We start from the raw sequence: 13,100 nt of genomic DNA, 5'->3' as shown, positions 1-13,100 counted from the left end.
TCTTGAGCTAATCTGAAGGCCACATGAAGTTTGGAGGTCTGTAGTGATTGACTCTGCAGAAAGTTGGCGACCTCTTCGCACTATGCGCGTCAGCATCCGCTGACCCCGCTCCGTCAGTTTACGTGGCCTACCACTTCGTGGCTGAGTTGCTGTCGTTCCCAAACACTTCCATTTTCTTATAATACAGCTGACAGTTGACTGTGGAATATTTAGGAGCGAGGAAATTTCACGACTGGATTTGTTGCACAGGTGGCATCCTATCACAGTTCCACGCTGGAATTCACTGAGCTCCTGAGAGCGACCCATTCTTTCACAAATGTTTGTAAAAACAGTCTGCATGCCTAGGTGCTTGAATTTATACACCTGTGGCCATGGAAGTGATTGGAACACCTGATTCCAATAATTTGGATGGGTGAGCAAATACTTTTGGCAATATAGTGTATATATATATATATATATATATATATATATAAAACCAAGAAAATTGGTTTAATGCAAAAGGAATAGAGGGGAATAGAATTAAAACGTTTGAAAACATTAATACATATAAATTTATCAAATCAAAAATTATAAAGGGCATCTATTCTATATTAATTTATTTGATAAGTGATTTTTTAACAGCATACATTTTAAAACCTGCGCCATGCTGATGAAAGTTGTGTCTGTGAGGTGTGCTAACTTAGAAGCTACTTCTAATCCTTTGAATTAGCATCCAGAGCTGCAATTATTCAAGTTAATAACAACCGAGGTAAAATCTCTTTGCCAATCAATCAGATGTTCATGTAAGCTAAAATAGTCCAGACTGCATGGACTGCCACGATACAGACAAATAATTTAAACAGTTAAGTCATAAAATTAGATTAATTTGCTCCTATGATTGGTGAACATAAAAGAAACCGAACAGTTAGGAGAAATTTGATCATTTCTGTATCTATTCACCAGCTCAAACATGCAGGGGGAACCTTTAGCAAGTCAAATGCAGCCTGAATGTTTCAACATGTAGAAAAATTAATTAAAAGTCACTCCTTTAATATGTTTACAATCTGGTGAAGCATGCTTGTTTGCCTACTTGTGATGTCATAAAGTAAAATGAGCATAAATCAAAAATAAAACTTGCTTTATAAAAACTATAATTGTGAAATTCTAAATTGCCCATCCCTATTTTTACTCTGAGTATATTTGTTTCTCCAAATCAAAAATACAATTAATTATTCCATACAGTTAATGTCAAAACATGGTGGACCGATGTGAAATTTTAATAACCAAACACTGAGTCACAAGTACATCCCAAAAGGATAAAATAGTTTTATTTATAGTCTCGTAATAAAGGTATGCCTTAACTTGCAAGACACCCATTGGCAGTATGTACAACATACCTGTAATTTCCATGGAATGGAACAAATATTGATTACATACACACAATGTTTTCTGACTTTTAAAAGATCAACATTCCCAGCACAGGCAAATATTTTAAGGGAAGGCTTTTCTGTGCAGAACTGACACCATTAAGGAGTATACAGTGTTACATACAACACACCGAAACGGATTTCCATTAACAAAAATAAAGGTACTGCCCTTCAACTGCGTTGTGTAACATTCACTATTGATTAAGGGATCATTTTTAAACCACATATATATCTATATATTTTTACTAAGATAAAAAAAGAGGGAAATAAATAGTTGAATGCTCTAAAACTGGTAGATGGTCTACCCCAAATCCAATCATTACAGAGACCAAACATATCAATAAACAATATAAGGATATGAAATACATTTTAGTGCATTAAAAGAGGGATTCACTATAACAAAGTTTTCAAAGAAGTAATTTCAGCCGCCTAAACTGAGTTAAGAGGGTTGCTTCTTGAAAGTTGGAACCTTTTTCCTGACAAATTCACTCTCTTCTGGAAAAATATGACTATTAAAAAGTTAAACTATCTCTGATCACAATTTCATCAAAGCTGTTCGTCTTACAGCTTCAAATTATTATACAGGTCGTCACAAACAACCAAAAGAAAAAGTTTATTTTGCAGCTTTACAGAAGATTCATGCTGTGCCATTTCTATGTTTGATCATGAGGTCTCAAAAGCAACATGTCCTTCAAAACTGCGGAGCTGCCAAACTTCTGGGATATTAAAAGTCGTTTCAGGGACCACAAAAACAAGAGAGGTTTCCTTAAGGATACAGCAAGGTAGAAGCGTTTTGGACACACAGCAACAGCACCTCTAAGACAGTTTCCACCTTTTCCTTGACTGGTGTAAGAAGGCGGGCAGGTAAGAAGAGCTGGTGGATACAGAGTCTGTCTCGACTGGCAGGAGTCTAACTGGTCTCCACGCGCAGCTTCTTCCTGTTGAGCGGTTCGTCCGGCTCCGATTCGGAGGTGGAGTCAGACCCCCCGTCAAAGGCCGACACCGTGCTGCCTTTGCGGTTTGTGTATAAGCTGCTGTCGGAGGAGTAGTTTGTTTGGAGCTGAGAGTTTCCTTTGGCCTTCTCCAGAGCGCGGACTACACAGTGATTAGAAAAAAGCTTAGGTATAGAGCAGAATAACGGCTATTGTCTATTGTAGGACTCCTCAACATACCTTGTTGCTCCAGCAGTGCGTTCTGCTTTTTTAAATCATCAATGTCTTGTTGGTGGGTGTGATTTTTTCTCCTCATCAACTGGATGTATTCTGTGGCTTTGTCCAGAATCTGGGCCCGAGAGGCCTGTAACGGGTAAACAAAACGTTAGAGCTATAAGGAAGTCCTAAGCAATACAGACAGGTTTAATGTGGCATTTTATTTCAGTTACAGAAAAACTTCACTGATGCCAAAGGTTCGTTAAATGTTGTTACTCCTCATGTTGATAAAGGATCTTCGCAGGTGACCATCTTGCAGTGGGGCAGAAGAAGTCTTTGACTGAACACACTGTTAGGGCCGGATTTATCAAGATCCAATTTTGCGTGCAGTAATTTGCGCTCGCAAACTGGAATTTTGCGCGAGGGGCTGAACCATGGTTTGCGGGTGATTTAACAAGAGCGATTGCGTAACTGGTGGCAGGTGCAAAACTGTTGGAGACACCCTATTTAAATGATGGTTTTGCGCGTTTGGTGGTTTGCGGCATGGCGAGTTTGGACAGCAGAAAGCGCAAAAGGAAATTCGACCCCATGGAAATGGAGGTGTTGGTGGATGAAGCCAACAAACATTTAAGTGAACTACAGCAAAGAAGTGTGCCTGTCACACAGAGGAACGCTATATGTGAACAAATCTGTAATAAAGTAAACGCTGTTGGTGAAACCTTGCGAACAGTGGATGAAGTAAAAAGAAGATACCAGGATATTAGAAGGCGAACCAAAGAAAAACTGGCATATAACAAAACATCTGCGAACAAAGCAGGAGGGGGCACAGTACATGAGATGCCTCTGACCAGCATTGAGGAACAAGTACAGCTGACGCTCTGTGAGGAGCAAATCACTGGAATTGCAGCTCCAAAATGGCAATGCTGGATAAACGAAATGTTTTGATGATCGTTTCCTCGTTCATTCCAAAAATATTCACACGGAGTGAAAAAATGCGTTCTCTGCGTCTCCTTCTTCATTTCAATGTCTCCTTCTTGCGACAATAACCGCTGCCATGTGTGCGCAATTACGCATACAGACCATTTGCACCTTCTTTTGAAACGTGTTAAATATAGAGTCAGATACCGTTAGCAAAATTGCTTTCAGGTTTGATAAATCACTTTGCGAGTGCTAAATTAATATATTTAAATGTTCTCCTCCCACAAGACGCTCTTTTGCGTGTAAACGCCCCATATTGCATATTCATAGCAGAAAAAGTACTAAATGAATAAGAGGCGCTATTTAGCACATTTTAAAGACCAAATCCTTTTAGCACGCTGTTGATAGATCAGTTTGTACATTTTTTAGCGTGCGCAGTGAAATAGCTCACGTTTTAATACACGCAAACCTTTGATAGATCCGGCCCTTAGTGTTTAACTGTCCTCTGAAGAGGATGCTCACAGTTCTCCATAATGTCCAATAGTTTAATAAAAAATCCTTCATTATAAAATAATCTCCAGAGATTCTAGAGGAGTTCCCAGAATAGGGCAGAGCTTCTTTATCAACCTGTTGAGCTGTTTCAAATCATTTGCTCTAATGCTGTTACTACAGCAAAGACCTAGGCTTCATAAGGAAGTACGGTCTGCTCTGTCCCTTCTTGTAGAAGACTTTAAAGATGTGTCTTCATTTTTTTTCCAGGTAAACAATGAGCTATTTCCATCTCCACTTGTCCCAGTTTCTTCTGAAATCTTCAATGAAGCAGGTGAATGATGGCATCTTTAACTCCACAGCGATAAGCAAAGTGCAGAGAGTCCTGATAGCTGTTTGTTTGCTGAGGTGAACCACCAGAAGTCTCTCTTGGATGTTAGATGTCAGAGTAACAGGTCTATATTCATTGCTAGCTGTGTTTTCTTTGGTAGCAGAACAAGGCAGGAGCTCTTCCACATCATGGGAACCATCTCCTGAGTCAGGCTAAGGTTAAGGAGATTGGGCAGAATCCCACATCGCTGCTCTGCAGAGGACTTCAGGACTCTGGGGCAGACACGCTCGGGACCTGGTGCCTTGTTGGGATTCAGTCTCCATTTCCTCTTCACTTGACTTCTAAAAAAAAGGCAACTTAAGGACGGAGGGAGCACAACCATCTTCTGATTTGGCTGAGAGGATTTCCAAGTGCCTTTTTAGCTTTTAATAGATTTTCATCCAGGATTACCCTATATTTATTTTCTTCATTTTCTTTCCAACGACTCTGAACAGCTTCCATCCTTATTCAAAGGGGAAACAGCCTCATAATATGTCTCTGGCATGGATATTGTTTTAAATCAACTCAAATTGTATTGATCCCTGACCTGCCTCCTGTGTTGCTTGGTCTTCAAGTAGCTTTTTGTCTTCTCTGAAAAACCCCTGAGGGCTTCAAAGAACAGCCGGATCCCTACTGACACTGAATTACACACAGATGGGCTCAAATAAGTAATTAGGTGACTAATGAAGCTTTCCCATATAAATGAACAAATCAGCAAATCCGGCATAGCCATTCAAAGGGATCCTGTGATTAAATAAAAAGATGGCAGCAGCCATTAGACGCCCCTCCTCTATGGGACCATAGAGAAACAGCTACAGTATGGAGAGCAAAGAAAATGTCTGCAAATCTGACCAATGTCTGAGTGACTAAATGTCACAGTTAATGTTCCTCATCTTATGAATGAGTAAAGATCTAATTGAACCCTAAAGGTTGTTTTTCTTTAGTATGACACAAAATGAAACACTAATGCTGCGTTCACACCGGGGGCAGCAAAAGCAGCAAAATCGCGTCTGCTGCTTCATTTTTGCTGCTTGTACCAGTGAATTCTGACGCGCGTCTGAAGCAGCTTTGCTGCTCTCGCTGCGCGGTCCAAAAGTGTGTCTGACGCGCGTTGGGCGGAGCTTCACTATCCTTTCTCTGCCTTGCAGCTATATTTGCTGTGATCAGTGGGAATAAAGTAGTTTTAATATGTTTTTAAGTGATAAAATACACCTGAAAACTTCATCAGTGGAGTCAGTTCATCCAGATTACAATCCTGCCTCCCAATATTATTTCTGTCGGAGCCGCTCAGACCCCCACATACCGGCGGTGCGCCGACAGAAGGAATCCATTCATCAGCAGCCTCTGGCCGGGTCGCCTCCTCGCGGTTTACCGCTGTGGCTGGTAGGTGTTTTTCATCTAAATAATCCGATCTGCAGGCACCAGGATAATAAAAGCGAACATATTCTGCCGGCAGATGTATATATTTTAATAAACTGTTTAAGAGAAGTGATCAGAGCAGTCTGTGTCATCAGCGCTGTGTCTCTCTCCCAGCCAGCTCCCAGATCAGCTTCTCTGATTGGTTGACGCGGCGCGTCGAGCAGCAAAAATTCAATTTTTCCATCTCGAGCAGCAGCGCGTTTGCGGCGCGTCGCGCGCGTCGCGCGCTTCAGATGCCAAAACGCGCCCGATGCGCTGCTTCGGCTGCTCAGACGCGCTGCGCTTGCTGCTCGAAACGCGCCGCGGGAGATTTTGCAGCGCCTTGACGCGCGTCAACCATTGACTTTGCATGTAAACTCGCTGCTTCTGTCGCGCCAGCTGCCCCCGGTGTGAACGCAGCATAAGAGTAAAAAAAAAAAAACATCTTTTGCTTTGTTCACATTTGAAGTCTAAACTGAATCCACCTCACCTTCTCTCCATGTAATGAAGGCACAGAGTCTCTTAAACTGTGAAAGCTGTCTTTGATGTGGTCCCTCCGTTTGCGCTCCAGCGCATTGTGATGTGCTCGTTTGTCTGCCTGTGAAAAAAAACAAACTATTTACATATGCATTTCTTAAAAACACATTGGTTATGTTTATATTTAGTTAAAGGGTTTGCTACCCTGTTTGCCAACGCTTTTTTTTTAAGGCTAAGACAATTAATGAGGAGGAGGAGCTGCTGCTTTAATGAAAGAGCTGAGCAACAATGCAAAGCTCAGGATTTACCGGTCAGTCTACGTTTCTACCCTCACCTATGGTCATTTATCATGGCCAAAAGGAAAAACATCCCGGATACCAGCTTTCTTTCAGGAGAGGACAGGTATGAAAAATACAAATAATTCTCAAAGTAATCCTCAACTAATTCAGTAACTTAATTAGGGCTGCAACTAACAATTATTTTGCAAATTGATTCATCTGTTGACTTTTTTTTTTTTTATTAATAATCATATAGCAAAAGCTTCCTTTAAAATAAACTTTTTACAAAAATAAACCAGGTGAAACAAACTTTTCCCATTGAGGAGTTCTGGATAGAGTATATTTAGACAGACAATTTATTTTATCTTAAAATACAAAATATTTTTATATTTTTTTACAATCTTGGTACAATTACTGCTCTAAGTGGGTTGCTTTGTCAGCTGAAGGCTAACCTTGGTCGAATACTAAATTAGTTGATGATTATTTCAATAGTCCATTATTCACAATTAATTAATGTTTCGGCCTCAAATTTAATAGCTTTTAAGTGGAAGGTATAAACATTACAAAAAGCCATTTGCTAAAGAACAACCAAAAAAAAAAAAAAAACAGTAAAGTATTGTATTTTAAGAAAAAATATATATATATCTTGTGTGCTCATTTTAGGCTCAAACATTCTGTTATGGGACATTTGTCTAAGAGTATCTCTTTTATATTATTAAATTAATGTATAGCTAGATTGATTGACTGATTAGTAAAAGTGCCTAGAGTTGCTGCCCTATTTTCTTGAATTGTTTTTTTCCCCCAACTTTAAACAACCACCATGTAAACACATTCCTGCACAAGTTGAAGCACAATGTCCAAAGTTTTTGAAGAGTGATCTTTGCTTTCTGTTTCTTAAAGGATCAGGTCACTACAAGATCAACAGGCTCCGCCCAGTGGTCTACATATATAATGTCCACCACAAGAGACTCTCAGCAGTTTAACAGTTATTCTTCCACAGAAGCAAGAAGACCCACACCTCCCATTAAATTTCACTTTTCCTTCCAGCACTTTATGAAGCAAATGAGAAGCCAATTTCTTTTTGCCACTTTAAAAAAATGAAAAGAAACAAAATAAGTAGATCTTCACACATAGAGATGAAAAATATATTAAATATCAATTTAAAAACAATATTACTGCAATATGGCCATTTTAATGGACATTATGTCTTCTGTATTCCATGAATATCATATTTTAATACTTCACATACCGTTAATAAATTTGCCCACTTGGATGTTGTTAAAGGTTCATGTTAGTAATGTTGACATCTACATTTATAGGGCAGCAACTCACTCTGGTTGCATGCAAAGTTCTTCTGAAAGATTACCACATCCTGCTGGCATATTTTTTTGTTATTCTTCAATTTTTCAGTTTGGTTTTGCAGGATTTATTAGTAAATAAAGGCCTTCGTGTATATTTACAATAAAAGCGGAGGTATGGCTCTGCACACGAGGACAGAAGGTAAACAGGTGGCTCAGCCAAATAGAAACTCCTAGTAAAGTTTGGAAACAATGAATTAAATTCCAAGATCCAATGTGAAAATAATGCAAAAAATATTTGATTCCAAGAGGGATGAGACTTGAAAGCATTCAGAATACAATATGATTGTTTTTGTTCACAGAAGTGGAAGCTAAAGCCACCGAAGTGTTCAGATGCACAGTGGAGTCCTTATTATCGCTGATATTAGTGACAACAATGCTATTCTTAGGCCCCGTCCACACGAAGTCAAAACGAACACGAAACGCTAATATTTTCCAGAGCGTTTGACGTAAAGACGGAGACGTAAAATAAATGTGATCGTCCACACGAATGCATGAAAACGCTGCAAAATGTATGCCAGGCCTGTAAGTGGCGCTGTGGTGCCAAAGCAAAAATAGGCGACGAAATGTTGGGCATGCACACTAATATTTATACACGGTTGCCCTGCGGGTCCATTTTCGTAGTTCAGTCAAATTCAGGTGCTGAACTATGTCGTCTATATTGCTCTGTTCTTCCTGGAGATATTCCAGAAGAAGAAGATTCTGTTGTAAGCCCGACAGCAGGGTGAGTAGCATGAGCAGCAACCATTCAACACAGTACGGCGCCATTGTTGTTGTGATACTGTGTCGCGCATGCGTGTTTAGAGGCAGAAGATGGAAACGCGAAAACGGCGTTTCAAAAATCTTCCCACTCTGAGGGCCTGATAAAAAAAAGATAGTTTACAGACCCCCGAAACGCCGGCTTCGTATGGATGAGAGGCTGGTTTGGTGAAAAATTTGTGCATTTCGGCCAGGGTTTGGCTTCATGTGGACAGGGCCTTAGTCTTTATAATCTAAGTGCAAATGATATACATAAATATGTTCATTATGTGGTTCTTCAGTTAATGATGTGTCCTTGTTTATGTTTGTTAGGAATGGATTTCTAATAGGAAGCTCTGAGGAGAATTGACTAGAACCTAAATTGGTTTATTTGATTAATATCGGTTGGTCATCGACCAGGCGAACTTTAGCTTTAACACCAGGTAGTTTAAGACGGGCAGACTCTGTTTAGAAGTCGATATCTAGCTTTCTGATAGTTCTGCGGTACTACATGGCACCACATCATGGTGCTGTGAATCAAAACACTATCAGAGCAAATGCTTGGTGTATATAACCTTTTAATATGATCAAATGGTCTTTTTATATTGTCATATAAATGGACAATGCACCTTTAGCTACCAGTAATGCAAAGAAAATGTTTATCATTAAACAACTGACCGGGGATTAATTGTAAACCACTAGGGAAAAAAAAGAAAATGCTAAGAAGACTGTAATGTTACTGTAGAATGGAACACTGATCATGTAGAGCAAAGAGTCTGTATGAGACTGAAACTGAAATGCCATTAAGTTTCATTTAAGTAGAAAAGAAATTAATGTATTTCTGTAAATTTAGGGCTGCATTTGAGGAGTTTCACCTTTTTAAAAGTAGAGCAGATTTTTAAAGATTTGATCTCACAAAGGTACGATCACTTTTTGTTTTAATATGATACAATGCTGATGAAGATTCCGTAAAAGTTAAAAACAATCCACTGGACTTGGTTTCCAAGGTTTAAAGACGTTTCGCTTCCCCTCCAGGAAGCTTTCTCGATTCAAATGACAAACATCTTCAAACCTTGGAAACCAAGTCCAGTGGATTGCTTTTAACTTTTACGGAATAAATATGATACTAGTTGGAGCATCAGCTTCATTATAGCTCATCATTGAATAAAAAAAAAATCCAACTAACCAAATGAAATTATGTTTTTGTGTTTTCATTTTATCTGCTCCCAAGTCCTCTTCTTTCACAAGGTGCATATTATTAATATGCAGTAGTTATTGGGAAACCTCCTGTCATGTCATTTGGCATCTCTTTGATATTGCCACTGTGCTTCACTTTTCTTTAGGTCTCATTTTTTTCTCTTCATATTTATTTAATGTATTTGTTCATCACTGGAGAAATATGGCGCTCTCCCTTCTGCGCTCATGATTGTGATTGGTCTGCTACCTTGAATCTGCTCCTTTATATGTGCGCGTTCACAGATTCAGGATCGGTTCAAGCTGGATTGAGTTAGGGAGTTGATAACCAGCTTTGTGGTACATCTGGTTAAACTGAATAGGCTGGAAGTAATCCCACTACATGGTACAGGCCTCTGGTTTTAAGTCTATTTATCACCATGGACTGAACTTTTTAACTAGAAACACTGGATCTCCCCACAACACCTCCATGAACAACATATGCAGGTGTCTGCAGGATGTGAATAATGTATATAAAATAGATCCATCAGCCTCCTTCTCTACCTAACGCATATCTGCATATAGCTAGCGCCCATAATCCTTGTAAGTAGTGTGCAAAATTTTATATCAGAACATGTTCATCTTAGACTCACACATAATTGAGTTTTCTTTTTTTTTTTCACATATGTGGGCATGATTATTGTTCATACAGTGAGAAAAATTGCATATTAAAAAAAGGGTGTGTAAAGGGGGGATTCTATCCTCTCATTTGCTGGTTTTCATATTTATTATGATTTAACAAGAACCTTTTAACTACAGCAAGTATCTAAGACAGAGGTGGGCAAGTAATAATATCCCAAATAGGATGCCAGCCCTCAAGTTCCTGGGGGCCGGTATCCTGCAGCTTTTACATCCATCCAACACACCTGAATCAAATGGCTGAATTATCTCCTCAGAAAGCTGTCAGTTCCTCTTCTCAATCATCTAATTACTTGATTCAGGTGTGCTGCACAAAAGGCACATCTAAAGGTTGCAGGATACCGGCCCTCAGGAACTGGAATTGCCCACCCCTGATCTAAGATGTTGCTAAACCATGTAACAAATAACATGACACTCAAGATTCTGTAGAGATCTGGACGAATATCAGATGTAGTATATCTAATTAATTAATGAATATTTTTGTAGGATATGTAAGAAAACATGGGAGATTTGTGTTTTTTTAAGTGATTGTTTAAACAAACACTTAAGCAGGAGAAATAGATTTTGCAGATAGAAGGAAAGATGCCCAAACCAGTATGCATCCACTGGCTGCATGATGATCTACTGTAAAGCTGGAGATTCCAGTTTAATCAAGTCAGAAGGGGGGAGGATAATCCACCTTAAAAAAAACCGTCAAAAATACAAATGACACATCCCACTGTGACTCAAAACACCACAGTTAGCCAATACCCACTAGTTTCCACATCCAACTAAAATGGTTCATGCCAAATGGATATTTTATATAACCAATAATAATAGAACGGATGGATTTTCATTCAGATGGAAATAAACACTTGACATGAGGGCCGCGTCAGGGTGCAGGGAGTTCAGGGAATACGTGCGATACCAGATACACCAGCAGAACATGGAGTACTTCATGTCTTTACTGTGCTGATTTGCAATACTTACTATGTGGGCGAAATGACAAAACACACTGGTTATAACCAGATTTGGAGATAAACCGCTACAAAACATTTAGCAATTTTTGAATGCTAACGATGTAGCTACTACAGTTGACACGAAGCGCAACCCTGCAATGCACGGACTGCAACAACTATTTATTATCTCTAGCTCCACTGTGCTAAAGACTTATGAGAGTTTATAAATGCAGCATTTTATCTAAAGGGACAAATTATTCCCCCTCCTATATGAGCTGACCTTGTTGCAGCAACAGCTTAACTCTTGTTCGTGACTGTCGCATCACGTTTTGTTGTTGCCCTACAGTTATATAAGGTTTTTTTTATTATTATTAAGCGTCTGTATGTATTTGTTTGACGTAATTAACCAAATGTAAGGGAATTTAGACTGAAAATACGATATAATCGCAACAATGTGTTAAATGTCAATTTTTGTTTTAAAATAGCCTTGTCTATTTGGCTTTTATTTACAAGAAATAAACCAAAATGTTCTACTAACGGTGGTTTTCATAGCTTGTTTTAAGAAAATATGTGTTAGCTAAAAAAAAAAAAAAACAGTGGGCTAGCTCAGCTCATAGCTTCGGTTTATAGCATGTCTGTCTGTTAAACATGGCTAGCTAGCTAATACCGCTGGGGGGGAAAAAACGAATCACGTACATCGCTGTCGACTTCGATGTCATCGTTTTCGCTCATTCTTCGGTAAAAAAAAATGCTAAAGAAAAGAAAATAGGCAGCTGTCAAAACAAAATGCAGCGACAACTGGAGGCGAACACCAAACGTAGCGCGGAGCTCCTGCTACGGCAGAGGCATGACGAGAGACACATGGATGGGGAAAACAAGCACAACGCATGCGCAAGTTAAACAACGCATTCTGGGAAATGCAGTGAAAGTGTGTTACAAACCCAGTCTAAGCATAGGGGCTTTATGACGATTAAAACTACATTTCCCAGAACAATAACGGCTTGGGCGCACCCACACCCACTATAACGTCTACTTTAAGTTAGAAATTCCAACAACCGTGATACTTTGTTTAAGCTCACTGTGTTACTATGATGTCATATACTGTATGCTGTAGCTATATTGCAAGGAATAAAATAAATTAGCAACACATACTCTTTATATGTCTTTCGAAGCTACACTCCTTGATTAAAATCCATTATTGCATTAATATGATACTTTTATAATGTGATCTTTTATTGATGGGAAATGTATCAGTGTGTAGGACAACAACAGGGCCTCTTGCTCTACTTCACCATATGATTATGAAACCAGATGGCGGCTTTGCTCACGTCTGATGCCCTCCCCCACAACATCATCCATGCTTCACCATTTGCATGCAAAAGATCTTTGAATAAGATGCTGTGAAAATTATCACGTGACCTAAATCATCTGCGGCTCTCTAAAGATGGTTTTTTTTTTTCATTAAAAAGAAGCGTCTGTGTGAAACTTAATAAAAAACAGGATAAATGGGTTAGGCTACTCTATGAAGAATTACATGGTCGTATGCTCATTAATGGAAAGGGGAAAATTATCTTGTGAAAGTATTTGTACCTTTTGTACATTTCTTTTTATATTTTGTCATTTTACAACAAAATATGTTTATTTACATTGAGGGGATTCTACATAGTAGACCAAATATGACTTTAAAGTGTAGCAGAGGGGTGTATTGAA

General features: G+C 39.0%; 1 protein-coding gene across 1 annotated transcript; it reads right to left on the bottom strand.

Moving 5' to 3' along the window:
• Nucleotides 1-1,281: 1,281 nt before the first annotated feature.
• On the bottom strand, nt 1,282-12,264 carry LOC119787578 (protein max-like). Its single transcript, XM_038291536.1, has 4 exons — nt 12,087-12,264; nt 6,220-6,327; nt 2,579-2,702; nt 1,282-2,501 (listed from the first exon to the last, which is right to left on the bottom strand). The coding sequence occupies exons 1-4, from the start codon at nt 12,120-12,122 to the stop codon at nt 2,317-2,319; spliced, it is 453 nt and encodes a 150-aa protein (XP_038147464.1). The 5' UTR covers nt 12,123-12,264; the 3' UTR covers nt 1,282-2,316.
• Between the last annotated feature and the right edge of the window lie 836 nt (nt 12,265-13,100).

The sequence above is a fragment of the Cyprinodon tularosa genome, unplaced genomic scaffold, assembly GCF_016077235.1.
Source record: "Cyprinodon tularosa strain WSP-4 unplaced genomic scaffold, ASM1607723v1 ctg3, whole genome shotgun sequence".
NCBI lineage: Eukaryota > Metazoa > Chordata > Actinopteri > Cyprinodontiformes > Cyprinodontidae > Cyprinodon > Cyprinodon tularosa.
The sequence above is the reverse complement of the archived record's forward strand: the minus strand, read 5'-3'. Positions and strand labels throughout refer to the sequence as shown.

What these genes read in the sequence shown, in the direction of transcription:
- LOC119787578 (XM_038291536.1), bottom strand. Translation starts at nt 12,122, where the DNA reads ATGAGCGAAAACGATGACATCGAAGTCGACAGCGAT. An exon ending in ACATCGAAGTCGACAGCGAT is followed by an intron (nt 6,328 to 12,086) that starts GTACGTGATTCG and finishes TTTTTTTCACAG; the next exon opens with GCAGACAAACGAGCACATCA. An exon ending in CTTCATTACATGGAGAGAAG is followed by an intron (nt 2,703 to 6,219) that starts GTGAGGTGGATT and finishes TACCCGTTACAG; the next exon opens with GCCTCTCGGGCCCAGATTCT.